At 35.0% G+C, this 22457-nt stretch overlaps 3 protein-coding genes across 13 annotated transcripts in view; all 3 read right to left on the reverse strand.

The window, feature by feature from the left end:
• Nucleotides 1–553, reverse strand: part of LOC105174883 (protein SWAP) — a 5030-nt gene extending 4477 nt beyond the window's left edge. For 2 of the 5 annotated variants that reach the window (XM_020698398.1, XM_020698397.1), the window contains exon 1: nucleotides 162–290. Coding sequence is in view for 2 of the 5 variants with exons in the window: in XM_011097114.2 (XP_011095416.1) it covers nucleotides 162–423 (262 nt within the window). In the remaining 3 variants the exon portion in view is untranslated. Of the gene's footprint in view, nucleotides 1–161 lie in introns of all 5 variants that reach the window. The other 3 variants (XM_011097114.2, XM_011097115.2, XM_020698396.1) reach the window with 3 other exon arrangements.
• Nucleotides 2023–16326, reverse strand: LOC105174884 (UPF0505 protein). 7 transcript variants are annotated; one of them, XM_011097121.2, is made up of 23 exons: nucleotides 16032–16324; nucleotides 15474–15698; nucleotides 15252–15282; nucleotides 14997–15148; nucleotides 14190–14349; nucleotides 13426–13522; nucleotides 12615–12784; nucleotides 12046–12212; nucleotides 11180–11368; nucleotides 10988–11077; nucleotides 9888–9968; nucleotides 9133–9276; nucleotides 8857–8939; nucleotides 7846–7987; nucleotides 7622–7729; nucleotides 6461–6622; nucleotides 6292–6379; nucleotides 5549–5626; nucleotides 5339–5405; nucleotides 5159–5258; nucleotides 2936–3052; nucleotides 2680–2736; nucleotides 2023–2341 (listed from the first exon to the last, which is right to left on the reverse strand). In XM_011097121.2, the coding sequence occupies exons 1-23, from the start codon at nucleotides 16143–16145 to the stop codon at nucleotides 2216–2218; spliced, it is 2748 nt and encodes a 915-aa protein (XP_011095423.1). In that variant the 5' UTR covers nucleotides 16146–16324; the 3' UTR covers nucleotides 2023–2215. The 7 variants fall into 7 exon arrangements, 2 of the variants coding, with proteins under 2 accessions (XP_011095423.1, XP_011095424.1); XM_011097122.2 differs by having other exon boundaries at nucleotides 7646–7729; nucleotides 16032–16323; XR_002288169.1 differs by having other exon boundaries at nucleotides 2296–2341; nucleotides 2680–2773; nucleotides 16032–16326.
• LOC105174885 (proline synthase co-transcribed bacterial homolog protein-like) lies at nucleotides 17606–20617 on the reverse strand. Its single transcript, XM_011097130.2, has 7 exons — nucleotides 20291–20617; nucleotides 20140–20206; nucleotides 19970–20016; nucleotides 19303–19390; nucleotides 18747–18880; nucleotides 18334–18432; nucleotides 17606–17865 (listed from the first exon to the last, which is right to left on the reverse strand). The coding sequence occupies exons 1-7, from the start codon at nucleotides 20510–20512 to the stop codon at nucleotides 17791–17793; spliced, it is 732 nt and encodes a 243-aa protein (XP_011095432.1). The 5' UTR covers nucleotides 20513–20617; the 3' UTR covers nucleotides 17606–17790.

Consider the following 22457-nt stretch of genomic DNA (forward strand, 5'->3'; position numbering starts at 1 on the left):
TTCCCCCCCCCCCCCCAAAAGAGAAGACTTAAAACAATAATATTCGTCTCCTTTTTAGCTAAGAAAACTAACAATACAATATTAAGTCAAGAAACTATTAAGCCGAATATCCAAAACCACTAAACTTGACAAGTGGAAAGGTTAAGAAAAGTGATGTATACCTGGTTGATCGGACTGCGACGGGAGGTCAAGATATCTCTCATGATCGAGTTCAGCTTCAAGGGATAAGTCCTCCACGAGGATAGTTTCGGAGTTGCGACTGCGTCGGCGCGACGGAGGAGGTCCGGAGAGAAGGTGGCGCACGTCGTAACGGTCAATATTGAGGGAGTGCCACTCAACAAGGGCGTCGCCGGAGTTCACGAACGCCGCCATGGCGTCGTCGTCAAAGAGCAAGGCGTGGCGCCCCACCACCTCTAGATCCATATCCTTTTGCTGCTTCGTCGATCGTCAAATTGTTGTGGCTTGCAAGTTGAGCAAATTTCCGGAGACTAAATTGAATTGAAGATGAAGAACCCTAGAAAAGAGGGAATTTCGGAGGCGGTAATAAAGTGGTAAGCAAGCACCGTACCAATGTTCTGGGACATTTGGGCCCATTGTATTTTGGACCTCTGTTGGGCCATATCTCAGGACAAACATTGAAAATAAAACTTTTGATTGGAATAGGATCCTATTAAGTAATAACTTTCTAATACGTAAATATGCCCCTCAACTATAATAAAAGTCTTTGAACTTTCAACTACTCAAAGCTGTTAAATATTTTTTTATTAAAGTTAAAAATATATATTTAATTAAGGAACAACAAAGTTGAATCTAAAATTAAATTTTTATTATTATGCTTTAAATATATATATATATATACACAAATGTTTATAAGGATAATTTTATTCAAATATTTAGTCCAAGGGAATTAAGTATTACAACTATTAGTTTCAACTTTAGAGAGATAAATGAGATGTGTAATATAGTTGGCGGGGTAAAGTGCATTTAACCTTATATATTTAATTTGGACAATAATTGTGCATAATTTAATTTGTATGATTTTAGATACAAAAAATAATCTCGGGAAAATATGGAAAAAAAATAAATTAAATAATACAAATTGTTGGAGATATATTAATGTATTATCTATATATATAATTAATGAGAGGGGAAGTAACATATAATTGGAAAAGCAAAAAAAAAAAATTGTAAAATTAATGCGTACTAGGATCCAGTAATATCACAATGGAGGAAAGACTTTTAAAAAAATTCTAACATCAACGGCTAACCTGCAAAATAAGGGTTTCAACATTTAAATTAGTAATCCAATGATCAAAAAAGAGTTGGAAAATTCTTGAAATAACATAAAATAATCGTATAATAATTGATATAAAGTGATAAAATATCATAAATGTAAGCTAAATTAAGCTTATGGAGTTCAAAAATTGAGCAAGGAAGCTGCGCTGTTTCCAAGAGAAAAATAATATTAGAGTATAAAATGACTTGAGATACCATTTTAACTACATCATGACCTTTTAGAGCAGAAAGCAGGAATTGGTTACTGCAATCTGCACCCCGTTGGAAAATTGCAAATGTTTGCCAACTAACAAACAATGGAAACACTATTTGAACTTATTTAGATGGAGATATAACTGTGTCTTAAGCAATCAACTAAAAATTGTAGGAGTTTTGTTTTTTTCCCCCCCTATCTTAGAGGTTATTACTAGCTATTTGATAAAGTTGTAGGTTGTTACTAGATGTGGGGAGTTATTCTAACATGACTCCCATGCTATCGGCTGACTCATCTTACTGAATTAAACTTAATTTTTTTGCTCTAGCAATTAGTTTGTAAGAAGTATAGGTTTGATTCCTTAGTTACTGGCCAACCAGATTGGGTCTGCTGGGCTAATCAGTGAGAGATCCACTCATTTGTTTAATACTTTTAGACTAATTACTTGAGGGAGGTATCAAAACATAATCGAGAAAAAAATGTGAGTTGCAAGAGAACAATGAAATTAAGACTATATATGGATGGAATACATTGAATTTAATGAAAGAATTTAAGAAAAAAATTTCAAAGAATTCCGCATCAAAATGATTTGAAATTCATCAACAATTTGTTACTCTGTGTGTAGCCCGTAAGTACTAATGACTATCAGTTTCTTGGGTTTCCCACAGAAAAAGAGTAGCCGTAAAAGAATTGCACAACACTCAAGAGTCCAGCTGATCAACCATCTTACAGGAGGATTTGGTGGGCATCTAAAAACTTCAAAGTAGATTGCAGAAACTTGTCTCCAGCAGGCGAGCACGACTTGGCAATTTCCACGAGTTTGGAGCATGCTTCTAGCGTTTCATCAGACATCTAGGAGAATTCAAGGTATAAACTAAATATGAGCAAATAAAAGTTTCTTTTGAGAAAATAAAAAACTGCGAACGAGAGGTTTTGCATGTTTAGAAGTAATATGGTAAATACTCATGTCTGGCATATATTCATATCTGGCACCATGTACACCATACACAGTGCAGCAAAAGGGGGTGAATTAGGAAGACAATGGGGGTGGGCTAGGGGGGTGGGGGTGTGAAGTGGCAGAGATTCCAGAGCAGAGAAGAAAGTGAGGAAGCAAAATATGTTCCAGGGGAATCTGCAGTTTCTTGCATGATTAAGTTAGAATACCATCAATAATAAATCGATTTACTTACCTTGAAAGATGAAGCTACACAATTACAAGCTTCGAGAGCCATCTTTCCACGGACAGCCTGAGACACAAGTTCACGATGCTGTGATACAAGTTCCCTAGTGTAATGATAAAAATTCTAAGATAATCAATGATGCTGCATCAAAACTTCACAAAACTGAAAAGAACAGAAAAGAAATGCTGCATGGAGAAGAAGTGACAAAATGGAGAATGGATAAGTCAAAAAGATATATAAATAATTTAAAAGATAACCATCTTACCATAGAAGGCTCTTGCATAACAATATTTACAATGTCCTGAAGAATGCCACCAGAAAATGACAACAGTTCTTGATGATAGGACCGAACACCATAAAATAATTGGTAATTACCAATGACCTGAATACATAAAAGGTAAATATTACAGCCAGCAAATGAGCAATACAAGCAACAGGAGATATGAGATATGTATATAACATGCATTTACATGCACATTCACAGAGAGAGGGGGAGGGAAGGAAAGATTTCAATTTGCCTCCTATAGAATGTTCAAGGTCATTGTGAACATCAACAAGCAGATAGTGCAGCATAGAGTTTGCAATTATATGAAGAAAGTACAAGGTACCATGAGGGAGAATAAAACCAGGTTTGGAAGCCATTCGGCTAATGCAATGTCTAAGGAGTGGTTGGCAGTGGTAGTAGTCGAGGAATTGGGGAAGGGGTGAAACTGCACCTTCTTTGTATTTTATAAGACAAGATATACAGAAGAATGGAAAGTTTGGGGGTGTTCAAAATTCGGTAAACCGACCGAAAACCAGCCGAATACCCTTTTCTTTTAAAACAAAAATCGGTTAGTTCGGTTCTGAACCGAATCGAACCGGCTAATTAAATTCGATAAAATGGCATGCCAAATTTTAGGTTAACCGAATTACTGGTTCAATTCGGTTAACTGAATTGCACAACCATTGGAAACTAGAGGGAATAGAGGGGTGAGGCTATCCCTTGTGTTCAATTTTCAAACTACCCTAATTAAAAGAGGAAATGGATAACAAGAACAAATATCTTTGCTTTCAATTGCCCTCTTTCATGACACCTAAGGAGAGAGATGGATTGACTTTTCCTTTCCCTTCCATGATACACCAAACACCATTGATAATGTATCAAAACTCCCCATTTTACAATCTCACATTCCCATAGAACTTATTTTCCCATTTTTTATTTGCCTCTCTAGAGGTTCTCTGATTTTCAATCTTGCTGTGTATACCTAATAAGTCTCAGTAATTCTAGGAATCATCAAATTCTTCAGTAGCTCAAGTTAGCCGCATCTGGTACAAAAAAGGGAAGGAAATAAAGAGTTAGGAGAGTGAAACTTACTTTTACATGGTACTTGAAGTTATTTGATATGACCCAAGGAGAAGTAAATATAAAGTACTCCTTTATTTAGTACAATGAAAATAATGTAGGAATGGAAGATTTATTTTATTGTTTTACCAAATAACAATTTTCTTTATTCTTATGCTAGATACAGATATAATACTTTTAATATGAATTGATAATTGAACTTGAAAACTTACTTCACAAACAATCCAACAATAAGCAAATGTCAACACCAATTACAAAATATTTTGGATGCCAATTTGCAATGTGCTAGAGCTATTGGATCAGTGGTAGTAGTGCAATTGTGAAGCATCACATTTTTTTGCACTAGGGATTATGCCCGTGGAACAAAGAATGGTTGAAAAACATAAAGATAAACATAAAAAAATATAGTAAAAGATTGTGCCATGAATAATATAGTTAGCAAAAATGCAATTGAGGATTTCGTCATTTGAGTCTTTATGATTTCACTTTTTCGCCAACTTTGGAAGGAAAAAATTGGCTGCACAAGGGGTTTCAATTATTTCAACCTTGTATTTTACTTCCTCTTCGATTATTCCAAATCAAACATGAAATCTTTTCATATACAGTAGCTTATAATTCCACTTCTCTTATACCTTCACTTTTTCCATTCACTTTTGCCCAATCAAACAAACACTTTATTGTTTCCCTAATTTTACAGGTTCCATCCCTTCACCCAAAATACAGTGTGGACATTCATATATGAATGCAGTAATTTGAGGCATAGTGGATATTTACCTAAAAACTACAGGCAGATTCAATAATATCTTAGGTCTAGGCATCAGACACAGTGAGGAGCACTTGAAATCAAGTCATACACGTAAATATACCTTCACAACCTGTAGCTCAGTTGGTAAGGCCGGAGCAACTTTAAAGGTCAAATCAAGAGTACAGACCATGTTATCCTAACATGCCAAATCGGTAGCAACCCGCTTCAAGTACTTAACACATTTTACGTATACATGATATGATAATAGTTTTCACTGGACTTGTTACCAAACATTTTGCTGTCTGGATCATATTTAAAATCCCGAGCAGGAATTAAGGAGGTAATGCTGAGAAAGCTTGGTCCGTGATCACAGAGTATTAGTAGCCTAACAGACTTACCTTTCCACTGATTGCATGGTACAGGAATTGATTCTGAGATAACGCTGCTGACAAGAAAACAACCATACATAAAACCTTGATCTTCATTCTGGGCAATACCCTACAATTTGGGAAGTCACACCAAAGAAAAAATGCAAGCTAAGCAAGTCTAATAAATAAGTGAAATAAAGGAAGCATCACCATGGCTGGGAGTCTAGGAAAGACAAGACACGCTTGGGAATGCAGGCCCCTCCTTGATCAAGGCTACCTACAGTGAGAAACTACAACATCAAGAAGGTCTAAGAGGAGGTAACAAAATCCAGTGATACTTCCAGCTCTGCTGAGACTATTATTGCCGTTCTATATAGTAGGTTAAAGGTGACATAATCTCTATGAAGCTTAAAATGAGACCTGGAACCATCACCAAAATGCCACATAACTTGCATATTAACGAAATAATCCCTTCAACATCTTCGGTTGTCTGCACACCTACAGGAAAGCATACTGATTCAGGACTTCAAATTGTAGTAAACCACTACTAGGACATGCAACAAGATATGCAGGAGAGGTGAGATAGTGCAAATTAGTCTAGTAAATACACATTGGCAAAACAAGGAGCTAAAGCATAAAGACTCATGTACCTAGGATAGTAATAGAGATATTCATAGTAGGAATAAACAAAATCAGAGATCATCGGGTTCATAATAATAGAAGAATTGTTTTTTTCTCATCACAGGAGTCGACACAGTGAAGTTACAGCTGCTTATAATAAGGACTATGGGTACATTTTCTTGTGTGTCATTCAAATTGTCAGTTCTCCATTTCCTTCATCATTGTACGACTTGGTGGGGTCCCAGACTCCCACGGAACGGAAAGAGACACAATTACTGAAGAGGATATCAGCACTTCCAGCAAGATCCATCATGTACTTCATTATGATGAAGTTGCAGCAATTCTTTATCATGACAAACTACACCCTTTTTTTCAATTCATGCATGTTATCTTTTATTGTAGTATCAACTAGAAATAAAATCTTTAAGATAGCGTTTTCTTATAATGTTACACTAAGCATTTTTTGGTAAAAATTCTGTCAACAAAACTGATGTACCCAGTAATCACAGCAGATTTTTTGGTGAAAGAGGTATTTATCTAACCATCGACAGAGTCTACACTTTGCAAACAATTTATTGCTGCATCTATAAGCTCATCCACATGTGAAATAAAGCCACCAAGTATTGCAACCTGATACAAGAAAAGATAAGGAGCTGAACATATGACTCAAAGAATATGATAGTATAACTGAATATGAAGAATAAATTGCACCTCTGCCGTTTCAAGATATAATTTGAACTGTCTTATGACACTAGGGATAGCAGGTACTGTAACTTCATTAAAGGCGAGACATGATTTGACAAAGCTGACACTATTATTTCCATGTCTCAGTGCTCTAACAGCTAACTTGTTGCTGGAATGAACAAGCATCTCCTGCAATCACCAATAGTATATAATGTTAATCACAAGCACAGCATGATAAATTAAAATAATCAACCTTTGATGATCATGGGATGAAACCCACAAAAAGGTAACAGATTATACTATCAACAACAACCAATCGCACCCCTCCAGGGGAGTGCAAACAAGAAAAAGGGGAAAGAGAGTTCACCCTGACCAGTAACAATCAACAGCGGAAAGAAACTAGTTATTTAGAACAATTCAAGGTAGTTCTTATAATCCCTTGGTAAAGCTGTAGAAGCAATTTGTTCAAAAAGCATCTTCAGTAGTCAGTAGACTCAGTACCCTATCAAGATTCTATATAGATAGGAATGGGTTCAGTCTTTTACAGTTTGTTTTAGTTAGAAGAGCGCAACTACAATCATGCAACTCTTTCATTAGTTCCAACTGAATTTATGGGTGAAGGATGGAGTTAAATTATTATACTAACGACACTATTACTTTGTCAACGCATGACTGCCAAAAAAGAAAAGACTAACATTGTAAAGCAAAGTAAATAAAGTATTCTTATAGGTTACATTTGCAGTTCCTTACTTGGGCACGAGATTTTTATTTATAATGTCAATTTACTATGATAATAGAATTTATAGTACAAAACCTTAATTGAAATTTAGAAACTTCGAAAAAAATTAATCTAGAAATTACATGAACCAAAAAATATTGACATTGCAAGACCAATTTATGTAAGTTAGGGAGTCATTAATTACAATATAATTTGCAATGCTCACTTTTGTAAAACATGAAATGACAAAAGATGGCACTATGAATGCTTCAAGATAATTTCTCACCACTGGTTGTAGGAGCATAAAGCTATTATGTCAACAGTGTAATACCATGTAACAGCAATCCAATATTAGTTCTCCTTATGTAACAGTGGGAAAGGAAAATCAAAATCACTTGCATTGCATAACTAACTTGTTAATGAGTATCATCATAAGAAAACGCACGTCCCAAATTAATTTTAGAACATAACTGAACAGACAGTGGGCGAGAAACCTGGAGTTCACTAATGCAAACAAAAGCTCCGCGACATTGAGCAAGGAACCTTAAATGGAGTTCGACTTCCGTCCCATATTCAACCTAACAGTAACAAGCAAATTGTTGATCATAAATTCTTCCAAATGTCATAGCCAATTTTATTGAGTTCTCCACAGTTATTGAGAAACAAAACCTTTTTGCAACTAAAAGTAGGTTACCATATATACAAATCGGGAAATCACACGAGCTGGATGCTGATAATCATCCTTTCTCATATTTGAGAAGTCTAAACCATCATACAAGGCCTGAGCGACTTCAAGTAGGACCTCAATGACTGTAGGATCTTGAATGTGACCCTGCCTAATAATATTATATTAGTTCCTTAAGCTTCCAAAAGAAACTATACTAGAACTGAGATGCTTATCTCCCAATATACACAAGAAAAAAGATGCAAAAGATTTGAAAATAAAGTGATTCTTTACAAGTGACCCAAACTATCAGAAAAACTGAAGAAAAAAATAACTAATGATAAAAACACCACGTCCTTCAACAACTAATAAAAAAAGAACATACAGGAGAAGGAACAAGTTAAGTGCAAAACTTATGTCTATGAACTAGCAGTGAATCTCAAATGCCTGCAGTTCCCTCCTGAGGAACATTTATGAGTTATTTGCATCCCCTATTTAATGGCATCATTGGCATGGGCCCAGAATATGGTAATGATTTTTAAGAATACGCGTATGCAGATTTTTTTACCAGAGGGTGGACAAAAATGGATTTCCACTCCGTCCTGATAAATACCAAGAGACATGGATTGAAAGGGGGAATTTCCAAAAACCTCCCCATACAAGCCCAAAAGAAAAAAATAATAAACAAAAAAAGTAAAATAATAAAATCAACTGGTCAACTTTTCCACCCTTATACCTGAGACGTGTAACTTTCCTACGGAGGGTCCTATCTCATTTCTGAATGATTCTTTGCTACAAAGAGAAGACCAAGATGGTGACTCAGGAAAGGTCTTTCCACCACTCTCAACCCAACTTTCTTTACCATGTAATATAAAGTCGATAAAATTGCCATTGGCCAAATGATTGGCAACAAAATAGTTAATGAAAAGTCAATAATAAGCCACACTCCTTGCATCCAAAAAACATGGCATTAATTTAATTAGGATTTAGTAAAAAAAAATTAACCAAAGATAAATGGAATGTTCTGAGAAAAGATAATACCTTGTTGCCATACTAAGAAGTTGCATATTGACAGAGTTTCTTGAGCTCCCATGCAACATATCTAAGATGTCTAGAAAATGGTTCTACAAAAGCATAAATTTAATGCCAATCAGTGAAGATATTCTGCAGGAATCTCAAGCCACAAGACCATAATCTAGTGTATTGATGAGATAATGTTTATGATTAAATAATTTAGAAAATGGGATTAAAACTGTGTCAACACTAGAAGTAGGGACAGTTTCATAGAGAAGAAAATCTCCAAGATCAGATGCATACCAGAGCTAAAATGTCCTCTATGTTGGCAAAATGAGCAACCAACTTTAAAAGAATTGACTGCAGGATCATCAATTCATTTTCACCAATCTTTTCTTCCATTTGACGATCAAATATTCCACCCAGTATGACATTTAAGCAAGTACCCTGCATAATAGATCAGAGTTAGGCAGATGTGTGTTTCCCTCAGTAATCCAATTATCATATAGAAAATATAAGGAAAAAGCCAAGGTGTTACAAACCCATCTAAGAAGAATGATTTTACTTTCAACCTTTAGATGGTTCCAAGTTGAAGTTTATTACTCTTTCAAGATCTACAAGAACCAATTGTATTCGTATTACCGTCAAAACCAGAAATTAATGGTGCATGCGACCCACTGATCTAGTTAAATGGCAGAGAGAAAGCATTATCAAATCCCCTAAATGAGAAGGGGGGAATTTATCTTCACCATTAATGATATAACAAACTTTAACTTAATTTGGCTTTACAATGTTGCAGATTGCATTAGGAAAACATAAGGTCGAGAAATGATACCCAGCTTTTGGTATGAGCAGAGAATCATCTATTGCCAACTACGTTAGCCATAGTTGGGAAGATTAAAATACTTCTTCCAGAAGATTTTCCTTATTTTCTTTTCCAAACTGTTATGATCAGATCGAATCAGCATCATAAGATAGCCAAAAGAATAAAAATACGTAAATCAGCTTGTAACATGAATAGCATGGATAAAACGTATATTGATAATGCTTAAAGTTACCAACTGATTCTCCAAGATAATATCCAAATAAGCATCTGCAACCATCAAGTACGCATCAAGTTTGTCATAACAAGAAAGAACCTGAAATCACAGATGCAACTAATTTATGAGTAATGGAAATCTTATAATTGACGAACAGTTTCAATTATTAATGACGAATCCTGTAGACACTTGACAAGTGAAAAAAAAAAAAAAAAAACAAGCATGACAGACAAAATCATATACGGACAACTTGAAGGATCTTCTCAATTCATTCTGTGCTATAAATAAGATAAATGCATCATAGAGTTTGGGCTGGAGTGAGATATTGTAAAAATATATAAGGCTCAGGACATGATACTAATATGATAGGGGAGAATAAGTAATACCATCTAACTAGAAAGGAAACGGGAAAAAAGATTTGGCACACATCAATAGATCTATGACTCAACAAATTTGAGAAAAACAGAATCAAAAGTCCCAGATTGCAAATATCATCATAAGGAATTAGCCAAAGCATGTATTATATAATGCACTGACACTCCAGAACTCACCCCATGTAGTGTCTAACGCATGTCAGACACAGTTCACCCTATGTAATGTGTCCACAAATAAAACAAAAAAGAGAAAATCCCAACACATGAAGGACAAGGCAGGACACGGGTGATAGCATGTCCGACATTTTTCAACATGGAAATTTACCTTTTTCTTATGTTTTTGGAATTTAAGGATTATAAAATTCAAAAAGCATTCTAAAATTATTAAAAGAAATAATATTATCCCATTAAATTTTATTGTACCTCATTTTCATTTTACTTTTCTTGTTTTAATATTTATGCTTTTTTCAACAATATCGTAATCCACAAATTCCACTTACTTACATCTAACAATATAAACAAAATAAATATATTCTCACTATAGTTTTTCCTATAATTTATAAATTATTTACTAAATACATATACAAATATATGTTTATGTCCATGTATATATTTTATATATAACATTTATAGCATAGTCAAATTTATAAATACACTGTGCATCATGAAAAGTACATACGATCAATGATATTAATTCAGTATCAAAACAGAAGAATCTACCCAAATGAAGAAACACTATAATACCTGGGAAATTTTATCGACTAGTAAATGAACACTGCTCAGTTCAGGTACCCTTTCACATAGCCTATGTCCGAGTAATTTGAAATTCAAACACTGCATATTAAGAGTTATATCTGCCGGATCATAAGATTCAAAGAGCAAATAAACCAGTACAAAAACCAGAATACCACTTCCTCCAAATGTTAAGACACATACCTGATCAAAAGAGCTATCGTCAGTGCATTCTATGAGATGTAGTATCTCCATGGCATTAAAACAAGTATACCCAATTGGAAGTTCCTTCAGTATATAATGAAGGAAAATCGAGATACACGAACAATTTTTAAACAAGGTTGACGGGTCCCTGCCCATCCCAAGTGCCACAAGAATACTGCTAATTTCCATCTGCAGCGAAGTATACATAGTTAATAAATGCATTTTGCTACAAAAGGAGATGGTTCTCACAAGTTTCAAATAACAAAGCAAAGGATTTAACAAGTAGATGTTAGATTGCAAGTGGGTTTGATCGAGATGCGGCAGTATTAAGGCCTAAAGCTTTAGTCTAGGAAATTTTTTTCAAACATATTAAGCCACACAGATCCAAACATTAAAATCGAGAAAACTTAATGCCCTTGCCTTATCCTACAAAATAGACGAATTTCTTGTCTTTCCAGAATAATTTATACAAAACTTGGGTCAGGCTAACTACTAGTTGGGGGTAAACTGAATTTCATTTTCAGAATGACAATGCTCTACGATGAACTAAATTTTCTTAAAAGAAGAGAATGAATTATAATCTAAACAACACTGAGCTACTATATAGCAGCAAGAAAGCTACTGTTTAAAACATGCAACATAAGGTTGATTAAGGATAAAAACAGGATGCATCATTCGTTTAAACTAACAAGACCAGAGCACTGAACTTCTGGCACAATCCTCATTCGTTCTCATAACTCCACTCCAAAATATATGAAAGAAGCAAGTGGCTGTGTAGAAGAATACGACCTTGTAACACCACATGCAACCCAACAATCTCAATGGACCAGCAAAGAAGCAGCGTCTGAACATTAATTCAGTCTAACCTGTTTCCGATCCTTTAATAAGCATCTCATGATATACTCAATAGTAGGTTCAATCAGTGTAAGAACCAATTTACTATTTCCAGAAAGATTTCCATCCATAGTGCCTCTCCCTTGTGTGAGGCGCATTAACAGCAGTTTTAGATCATTAGTGCAGGTGATCAGAAAACCTGCAAGTTCAGGTAGCTGTTTCTTATTAGAGGCATGAATATTTTGAAACCAACAATGAAAAGTGAAAACTATGTCGCGTATTAAAAGAGGAAATGCTAGAGAAAGATCAGCACTAGCAAAGTAGCATGTATTGCAGACCGCGAACCTGTTGAAATACATGAGGTAACTTGTGAGTTTGATGAAATGCGCAAAATTTTATATTTCAAAGCACAAGGACATACAACTGAACTGTCCTAGGTTTTGTCTAAACTCAGATTGCCAAGTCACCATCAAATGTTAATATGTTAACATATAAGTGACGTGCAAGACCACCACAATAATCACATAACCCAACAAGACTCAAGGAGAGCACATAAAAACATTCAGTTACATACATAAGAATAGAGACGAAGAATTAGTACCAGTGTCATATTGTGGTAATCGTTGAGCACATTGGACCAAGTACAAGCGGCAGTAGGCTGATGCCAGTGGATCAGCAATGCCCCTCACCATCATAACCAAGCGTTGAAGGTTATTCTCAGGATGGTTGTGGAGGAAGCGCCAGCAAGGCAATATTGCAAGCTCCAAATAGCTGGTGCAATAATAATCAAAGTGATTATAACAAATGATAACATAAACTCAAAACTTAGAAAATAATTTAGTTGAAAATTTGCAATGCAACTCTCAAGATAGTCCATCAAAGATTTAACATATTGTTTCATCTCTACAACCCTGGAGAAGAATGACATTAGGGGAAAATCCTCTAAAACAACGCAATCATAATTTCCTTTAATAATTCATTTCAAATACTTCTCTGTATAACCATGCAAAGTACTTCACATAAATGATCGAGCAAGAAGAATCTAGAGATAAAAACAACCAAAAATTTGCTGAGAAACTTCATGAAGTGGTAAACCTTAAAATGAGAAGGAAAAAGTACAGGACCCTTGCAGAATGATCCTCTAATTTTTTTCATGCACAGATTCTACTATTGATTCGCTAAAAGAATAACTTCAATAATGTCAAAATTTGATGCATTGATGTGAGAAAGTCCAGGAGATAAAACTTCCAAGCTGTGTTGCAAATCTTCTTCTCCTTGTCTGTCTATCAAGAGAATGTCCAATTCATGCTGTAATGATGTTAACACGAAACTTTTTTCACATGCTAAATATTATAAATTACACTGAAATCTTGGTTATGAACAAAGAAGCAATGAATAAGCAGGGACTTCACATGCGAGGAAGCAGCTCACGAACAGAGCCAACTTTGCTCAACCAGTTATTGCATGTTTCTTTGGCATCAAAGCATACATCACCTGCTTTGAAGTTATCTGCATATAAGAAGGAAAACACGGATTAGAAGTTTTACAAATTGGCAGGCTGCCAAAGTTGCAATATTAAGTTAATAAACACTTGAAGCAGATATCACAGAGGCGGATAATCAAGCATATAAGTGCATTGGTCTCAAAATATCCAATCAATCCACAGACCATAATCTGCCTTGCCTTCCTTACAGAAAAACAAAATTCAGCATCACTTCTTGGTAAAATTTCTTTGAGTAATGACAAAGATGCCATATCACTCATTCCACACATCATATGCCACCATCATTAGCTATTTAACACCAATTTTAAGTTTTTGTTATTACTACTTGAACCCCCCCCCACAAAAAAAGGAAACAAAATAGAAAAGAAAAGGACTACTTATGCACTCAACTCCAGAAGTTTCTGTAGCTGAAAGCATTCTGCAACTTGGAATTGTGATAAACTCAAAATTTATAACTGAGCTGGTCATGGGAACAGCATATTCCATTCTTTCCTGAAAAGGCTGATTGACCACCTTCTCAGGTACAGGTTCATAACCAACATCATAAACCAGTATATTTGTAGTTAGTGAGCAAGATCTTGCCACAGAGACCAAAAGAGAGGAACAACTAAAGAAAGTCAATCCATTTTAAGACCAAAAACAACAGAGAAATTCGATAACCTTGTCACAGACCTGGTAAAGAGCAAATAAATCCCCCTTCTTCAGTGATCTCGGCTTTTTGCTTGATGCGGGCCCATACGAGATCACCAAGCATATCCATTATGTCAGTTGCCAGAACAAAAAGTGTTGGATAAAACTGGATTACAGATGCATCCATTAGAAGCCTGGCTACCTACAAAACAATATTTTCATTTCCAAAAGCACAAACTTTATGGATGAAAGGAAATAAATTCTTCACCAACCCCCTGCCCTCTAACCAATCCTTTAACTGTGCAACCCTCAACAATTAGTGATCAATACAGTGTAAGAGCACAAAATGAAATCAACTTCAGAACTCCTTCATCCCAACAGTTCAAGAGGCTGTTACCTTCACGGTTTACCAACTTCATTCAAATTGAAGAATTTTGAGACAAAAATCAGATAAAGAGGACCAAAAGGAAAAACTTTCTAAGCACATAAAACTCCGTGTAGATACACAGAAGTTGTTACATTAGGTAGATTTAACAGGTCAAAACTTTTCCTACCTTGTCTAAAGAAAACCTCCAGAGAAATATAACTTCATGGAAGTTGCATACTTCATATCATTCAATGGTCATCCAAGGGTTTCACAAAATCCAGAGAGAAAACAAATTTGTTTGAAATAATGTGGATTCACCATCCAGAATTCTTCAGCTAGAGAGTAATTTTTATCTTAAATTCTTTATCAAACATATTCAAAGATGGAAAAGACAACACATAAGCACCGCTGCCCCAACCCTTAAGTCACTTGGCACAAGCATAAGTTTTTCATAAAAATGAATATGTACTGAAAGGATTTACCTTGATCGACAACCTTAAAGATGTTACTCGGTCATCCCTAAGCCAAGACTGATTAATTTCATCTTTAAGTTCCTGCAACTTTGAAAGACACTCCTGCTGACTCACAACCTTAACATCTTCTTCATCAAAATTTTTGGAATCATCCAATTCCCCTGAATGCAGATCTCTTGATGATTTACCAATTTCTACGACTATCTCAATGATTATAAGCAAAGGCATAAAGCAAAGGAAACACAATAAAAAGAATACCAATACCTTTGGTACCCTTCACAAGCACAGCAGACACCTATTAGGAGCAACCATCAAGCAACTAGTCAACATCAGCAACTTGATCCAAACTACTGAGCTTAGATTTTACAGCAAAAAAATGCCTCAACACAGAGGCTAGTCACCACTATGTTTCCAGTAGATTAGAATTTTCAAACATCAAAAGAAAAATCGAAGTTCTGGTATCTATGAAGTAGCAGAAACACATACCAAAGACACCGGAGTTGTTTTAGAAACAGGAAACCGCTGCATCAAAATTCTCTTAAAAGAACTCCAGTCCTTCCTTACTCTCAGTTGAGCAGAGATGTCACTGGGGGCTGTGGCCTCAGAAGAAATATCTTCATGCAGAATATTATTGGATGATTCTTCCATTATCCCATCAGTAGCCCTAAGTGGATCGACAAAATCATCATTTCTGCAACCAGATTCTTTCACCTGCAACAGAAAGTTCATCACCATATAAGGTTGAGTTAGATATACAAAGTTTCATTGGAAACCAAAGAAATTATGTGCATAGTCTATTATGATCCTAACTGCAAGGAGCAAAACTTGAATGCCACATTATACATATAAACGCCTAAGAGTTTAAACGGCCTTAGACTTAGACGCTCCCACTTCAACAGCCATAACAGCAAAGGATCGCCAAGGACTTGCGAAATACACTTATTTTCTTAATCACGCTGAAATCGCAAACTCTGCCACACTATGATGACTCCTTTTCAGAACACAACGAAAATAATACATTCTCAAATTATCAAAGAAGCGTACCCGGAGAGCCGAAGGAGAATGAGCGGATAAAGGATGAGTATCGGCACGCCTTCTGGGAAGCGAGCAGGCACGCTCTTCGGCTCCGTAGTCTCGCCGTCTGAATTCAACTCCCATGGACTGAACTTCCAATAAAACACAAGAACGAGAACTAAGATTCAAGAAACTACACCTTGTCGCTCCGCCTGATCAACTCTCTTTAGCGGCTTCGCCGATTTACCACGCGGTGATTTTCTTTGGCCATTGCCCGGAGACAGAGTCGCTAGTTCTTCTTCACGACTTTAGTTCACGAACGAGACTTGACGGGAAAGTACTTTTGACTGATTGCTGGATTCGTACTAGAAATAAGGCTTGGGCCCAATATATACAGAGACCCATTTTTGACAGCTGCCCATGATTGGCCTTATTGGCCCATCCGATGGCCCAATATTTATTTGTCGTACAGTTTTAATAAAATTTAATCTCTGAATTTTGTGCTTTTTAATATCATTTAGTTAATTAAAATTGCAAATTATTTTACAAAGTACTTTAAAAATATTAGTTTTATTAAATTAAAAAAACCATCATCGATAAAAATTCTAATTTAAAGGCCAATTTTCATTTTTCCCAATTATTTATCAATATCTAGATTAATAAATCAGAACTAAATTTAATGGTTTTTAATGCATATTAATAATTCTATTAAATTTATTTGTTCAATAAGGTAAGTCTTCTGGCCCAATACATAATAATTCTATTAAACAGACCCAATTCTTTCTGTGGTCACCCAATTGGACTCGTTACGAATGTATGGCGATGGCCCCTCCTCTATTTATATTTGGTATAATTATAAGTATTTTTTGTTGTCTCGGTAATATTCAGTAAAATTATGTAAAATTAAAATAGAAATTTGAAATTATTAATTTTATCTTAATTCTATTTTTTGGTTATAAAAAATCGAACAAGATGGATGAAAAAAAAATTCTACTTAGTCCATTTAAAATTTTAATTTAAAATAAATAAATAAAATTATAATTCATAGTCCACGAAGCATTTTGATCATTTCACCACAAAACATAGATGAAAAAATCTAACAAAAATTAATGAATTGTGATAGTTGTTGGATTGTCGTTAAAATTCTCAAATAATGAGAGATATTTGTAATAATTTACCCTTTCACTTATTATTAGCCAACTGACAAAAAAGAAAATTAAAGTAAGATTTTGCTTGTACTTTTTTATATAATCTAATGAGTATATAATAAAACACTTTTTATTGGAGAAATGCGGAGTGGGTTCTTATTCAATTTATCTTCAAAGTATTCTCTTAATGTAACTAATTCATTAGTCATCGTCATAGGTTTTTTAGGTTCTCATTTAGAGGGTGTTTTGGTGAACCTATAAAACGTTAAAAAAGTGTTTGGTGATTTCATTTTAAAACAATTTATAAGATTCATAAATAAGATTTTATGAGTTTATCTGTTCACTCTAACAGGTTGAGGAGTTAAAATATATATATATTGTTCACCATTTTTTCACCCCTCCAACTTAGAATAAATTGACTAAATCCATCGAATTCTTTGCAAGAAATGCCACACATATTAAACAGCAGTCCTTCAAAATATACTTAATCAACCACAAAAATGTAGCACTGTAAAATATACAAGGCGTTCTACACAATTAGCGTTTAAACTATAATAGTAAACCAATATAAGTTTCTTGTTCTACACCATCAGACACTAAGAGATCTCAGCCATACATATTGTACAAACATAAAACTGAACTTATTTCTTCTTCGAGTAGTCCCTCGGTCCAAATATGGTTGATCCAACTCTCACATTGGTGCTGCCCATTTCAATCTGCAGGCACGAAATGAACAGTCAGGTAGTAGTGGCTATACGAATAATGTATACATTTTGTCTCTAAATAAACAAGGCCCCACAATTGTGTCTAATTTGCACCAAGCAAAATGATGAAACTAAGTCGATTCTGGGAAGTATTAACAGATTGCCAAGTTTAAGATTTAGAAGGTTATTTGCTGATTCTAAAAACTTCCCAAAGCATAACCTAGCTTCTGATGACTTGCAAGTTGATAATGATATCTGACTTATCTATCGTCCAAAGTCTTAAGCTCATTTCACTTTAAATCAAAACATGGAATAGCATTAGACATATCATTTGCAACTACTTTGGTCAATTTTCCACATACAATGCATGATACAAATTATGCATCTAATGGTTCTGTCTGTACCATAAATTTAGCACTAACTGCAACTTATAAAATATGACAAGTCAAGCAGATACGGCAAGCTGAATTCCAGGCTTACCGCTTGTTCAAAGTCACCAGACATGCCCATTGACAGCTCACACTGAGATTCTGCCATTCCTAGTGCCTTGCATAGCTCAGCTCTACAGTTCAATAGAGTCTGTGGCATGGCAAAGAAATTCATCCATCAGTACTCAGAACGTTTGTCAAACAAAGTGCATGAACAACAGAATGAGAAACTCTTAGGTACAACACCAGCATAATTGTTTATCACTAAACAGATCTGAGCCACTCAGCATAAGAGTGAGAGAACAGAGGCCTGACTATATAGAAAGAAGGAATGCATATATAAGCTACCTCATCTCAACTTAGAAACAGCTAAGTAACATGATGACACACAGTTGTAAAATATGAAAGTGCTTGGAGAGCAAAATCAACATCCAGTCGCTTCCTGTCTGGAATGTTCAAAATCACCTTGAAGTTCTCTGGAGTTGATGTGTAGTCGGGCATCCCAATTGTCATTAATCCAGCAAACTCAAGATTGGGGCAGCCTAGCTTGACATGCTTCACAAGATCTACACATTGTGATGGATTTATTCCAGATTTCGCTGCATTTCACATCAGAATTGGTGTCTATATGAGACAATACAATAAGCAACTTAACATGCGAATCCAGAAAAGAGAAGGAACTGCACGACAACTAAACTTATATTTCCACGAAATTATCATGTCGCAAATACAAGAATTCACTAATTTATTCAAATTTAGAGACTATTCTCAAATTGTTCAAGTATATCATGTATGTGCAATTCATCATGTTACGCTCTAGTTGACGAGTGAGATGCCAAACTTTGCAGCAAATATTAATTTCTGCAATCAATATGATGATTAAGCTGCTGCATCATCAACTATTAAATTTTTAGATGGAGCGCCAGCTTGAACTACTCAAAAGTTTCTATTGTGACTCAGAGGTCAACCTAAACTTTTACACGGACTATTGGAATTGAAAGAGACAAGATTAATTACTCACATACTTCTCCACTGGTGTTCACCTGGACCAAAACCTTCAAAGGCTGCCTTCCAATATTTGAAACTACACGATCAAGATTATTGGCGACCTGCGCACCAGATACAACACAGTAATACTGTCATTTTGATTGATTTAACTTGGAACTCCATCAAAAAATTTGTTTTAGTTAAGAGCACCAATCTTGAAGGAAGATCATTTTTTGCAGGGATAACGACCACAAAAACAACCAGAGCTGCCAAGCATATAATCACAAGCTATTCCAGCTTATTGATAATTCATTATATCCAAAGTAAATATTTTCAGCTGTTATAGTTTAAAGTTTTTTATTGATAGTGCTTAATTATGCTTTCTCATCATTTTATGGAATATGGAAACTGTAGAAGAACATTCAGTCAAGGAGGAAGGCAGCATGTAAAATTCTTGATTTCACTGAGAGGTATGATACGAAAGTGATTTCTTGGCTTACTGAGTCTTGCCACCATAACAATTAGCAACTTCAACTACAATGTTTCTACTGCTGTCTTCAAAGACCATTTGATGATTCAATGACCTTCTTTGTTAGCCTTAAACAATTTTGTTGGGATGAGCTATGGAAAAGGAGAAAAAAGTTGCATGTGATGCCTAACCCTGAATCTCTATTTGACTGAAAGCATTTGAATAATTTTACCTTCTCATTATCAACACCCTCAACCATGGCCAAGTTCGGAACAGCAGCTGCAGATAAACAAGACAAACATTTAAAGCATTTCCGTCAAAACAGTTGTTTATAACCCGAATAATATCTCCTATCCTACAGCTTAACATTGGAAAACGGAGTCCATGAGGTGTTCATCATACTTAGCAGCGCTTTAACTTTATTGCTCTGCAAATGCCCGATAAAATGCCACTCAATGTCCTCAGGGAGCTGCACACGAAATATACACCCAAAGTTCAGCAGAAATTCAACAAACATTCAATCCCAATCGAAATTCCTGATATACCAAAGAACCTGAGGGGCTTTATCTATAAGTTCCTGAACGTAGTTTTCGCCAAAACATCGGTGCCCCGCGTCGTAAACTTGGTCGATTAGGGACACTGGCTTGGTCTTGCTCACGGCCACCACCCTTACATCGTCGGCGCGGCGTCCGGACCTCTCTGCGGCGAGGCGAACACGGTGCAGCACCGCCCGTAGCGCCGTGACAGCTGCGCCTTCCAGGGCCGGAGCTGCCATTATTGGATCAGGGTGTTCACCACTCTTTTTATTCTCGTACCGCTACCAGATGAATTTCTAACTGATTAAAAAACAGAAGATATATGGGATGGTTTTTCAAGTGCCAAATAATTCGGATCCTCCATCAGCAACTTCAAGTAGAGGGATATTCGGGTCCCACATTAGAGGAATATATGTGAATTGTATTTTAGCCCCTTTTTAAGAGGTAAAGTACAATCCACGTCCTCATAATTCCTGAAATTACTAGAGAGCCCTTGGAAAAATCAGCCTCTTTAGATTTTTACAAGATGGGCTGGTGTTTTTTTTTTTTTTTTCACTAAAAATAAATGTATGATATTACATTTATGAGGATAATTAAGTAAATTTATTTGAAAAATTTTATATATTTATATATATGTACTATTTATTAAGTATGAGGACATGAGGAAAAATATTTTTAATTGATTAAATGTGTATTACTCAAGATACCTTTATTTAAAAAAAAATTGATAATATCTTTAGATTTTCTAGAAATTATATCTTGTTCGTGCATATTTAAATTTAATAAAAAAGTTTAAAAAAATATTAATGAGGCGCAATTAATTATTTTATTTTTCTCCACTTTCATATAATTGAATTAAATAATATAAATTATGCACGTACCTTGAATGTACTTTAGTAGCTACTCTTTTTGTTATTGTTATCATTTGGTACAGTAGCTGGTCTTATAATGTCTTTTTTTTTTATTTATTTAAACCTATATGATGTTACATCTTAGTTTAAAAGCAAATTCTTAAAATGTTTAAATAAAATAATGTTAAGAACCTTATAAAATATTAGTAATGTCAAATATTTAATTAATATGATTAGAAGTAAAATAATTTTTTAATAACTTAAAAATTCAATTTTTTTAACTGTTGAAAGAAAGACGAATAATTAACTGATGATTTTAAAAGTAAAGTTTGAAAGCCAAAACAAGTTATATAAATCGATGAGATGAATTGAAGATTGGAATTGATAGACAGAATCCTCATGTATTTGAGTTTGAAAGTGAAATAAGAGCGATGAATGTGAAATGGAGATGCAGAAAAGTCCATCTTGAGTTTTTCTTTTGGCCAAATAATATAAAGTCGCCTTGTGTTTTGAATAATTATGCTAAAAACTTTCTTTTATTTTAAAAATAAGCAAAATATTCTCTCTGTTTTTGTAAACATAATTTACTTGTCACTCTCCGTTAAAACCCATTAACAACGTTAAATTTTTTATTAAATGATCGCCATGCCCTTCCTATTATATTATATAGAGAATGTCGAATGAACGATTCATAAATATGAATGTCAAATCAAAAATTTTGGACAATTTCGAAAAATAAAAAGATCCCCCAAATCTAATCGTATCATTCCATTATAGTATGAGGGTAGTTAGGCGAGTCAGCCCCCATCCTCTAGTGGTTTAGGACATCTCTCTCTCAAGGAGGTACCGATGATTCAAATTCCCCTAGGGTAACGGTACTATGGAAGGAAATTGATCATGGATTACCAATAAGCCTAAAATTGATTCTTCATAGTTTGATGCTCGAGCGATTAATGGGGACGAACTATAAATTCGTCGCTGGTATATCTACTCTAGTTCAAATTCAGCTTAGCCAAATAATTCGTCAATCTACCATAAGATGGTATAACCCCCCCCCACCCCCCTCTGTCCTTTAGAAATATTCCATACGAAAATTGATCAATTCATCTCAACTGTTAGATTTATAAAAGTTAATGATATAAATTCAATTAATTTTAAATATATTTATTTAAAATAATAATAAATTAAAAAACTCCCGTCCCCACCATACTCTGTCCCCTTCCCCCATCGCCCAGCCCAACAAACCCCCTTCCCTCGCCCCTACCCTCCTGTTGCTTCATAAAGGGCAACGTTAATGTCACTGTTGCCCCCCCAATCTAGGCGACCATAATCA

The sequence above is a fragment of the Sesamum indicum genome, linkage group LG12 (assembly GCF_000512975.1).
Source record: "Sesamum indicum cultivar Zhongzhi No. 13 linkage group LG12, S_indicum_v1.0, whole genome shotgun sequence".
In the NCBI taxonomy this organism is placed as follows: Eukaryota; Viridiplantae; Streptophyta; class Magnoliopsida; order Lamiales; family Pedaliaceae; genus Sesamum; species Sesamum indicum.

Bases quoted from the DNA above. Each gene is read 5' to 3' on its own strand.
- LOC105174885 (XM_011097130.2), bottom strand. From the start codon at position 20,512: ATGGCAGCTCCGGCCCTGGAAGGCGCAGCTGTCACGGCGCTACGGGCG. The intron at 20,017-20,139 runs GTATGATGAACA...GTTTATCTGCAG, and splicing joins TAAAGTTAAAGCGCTGCTAA to CTGCTGTTCCGAACTTGGCC. The intron at 18,881-19,302 runs GTGAGTAATTAA...TGTGAAATGCAG, and splicing joins GAACACCAGTGGAGAAGTAT to CGAAATCTGGAATAAATCCA.
- LOC105174884 (XM_011097121.2), bottom strand. From the start codon at position 16,145: ATGGGAGTTGAATTCAGACGGCGAGACTACGGAGCCGAAGAGCGTGCC. The intron at 11,078-11,179 runs GTATGTGTCTTA...CTTAATATGCAG, and splicing joins ACGATAGCTCTTTTGATCAG to TGTTTGAATTTCAAATTACT. The intron at 9,969-10,987 runs GTATTATAGTGT...CTGTGATTTCAG, and splicing joins TAGTCGATAAAATTTCCCAG to GTTCTTTCTTGTTATGACAA.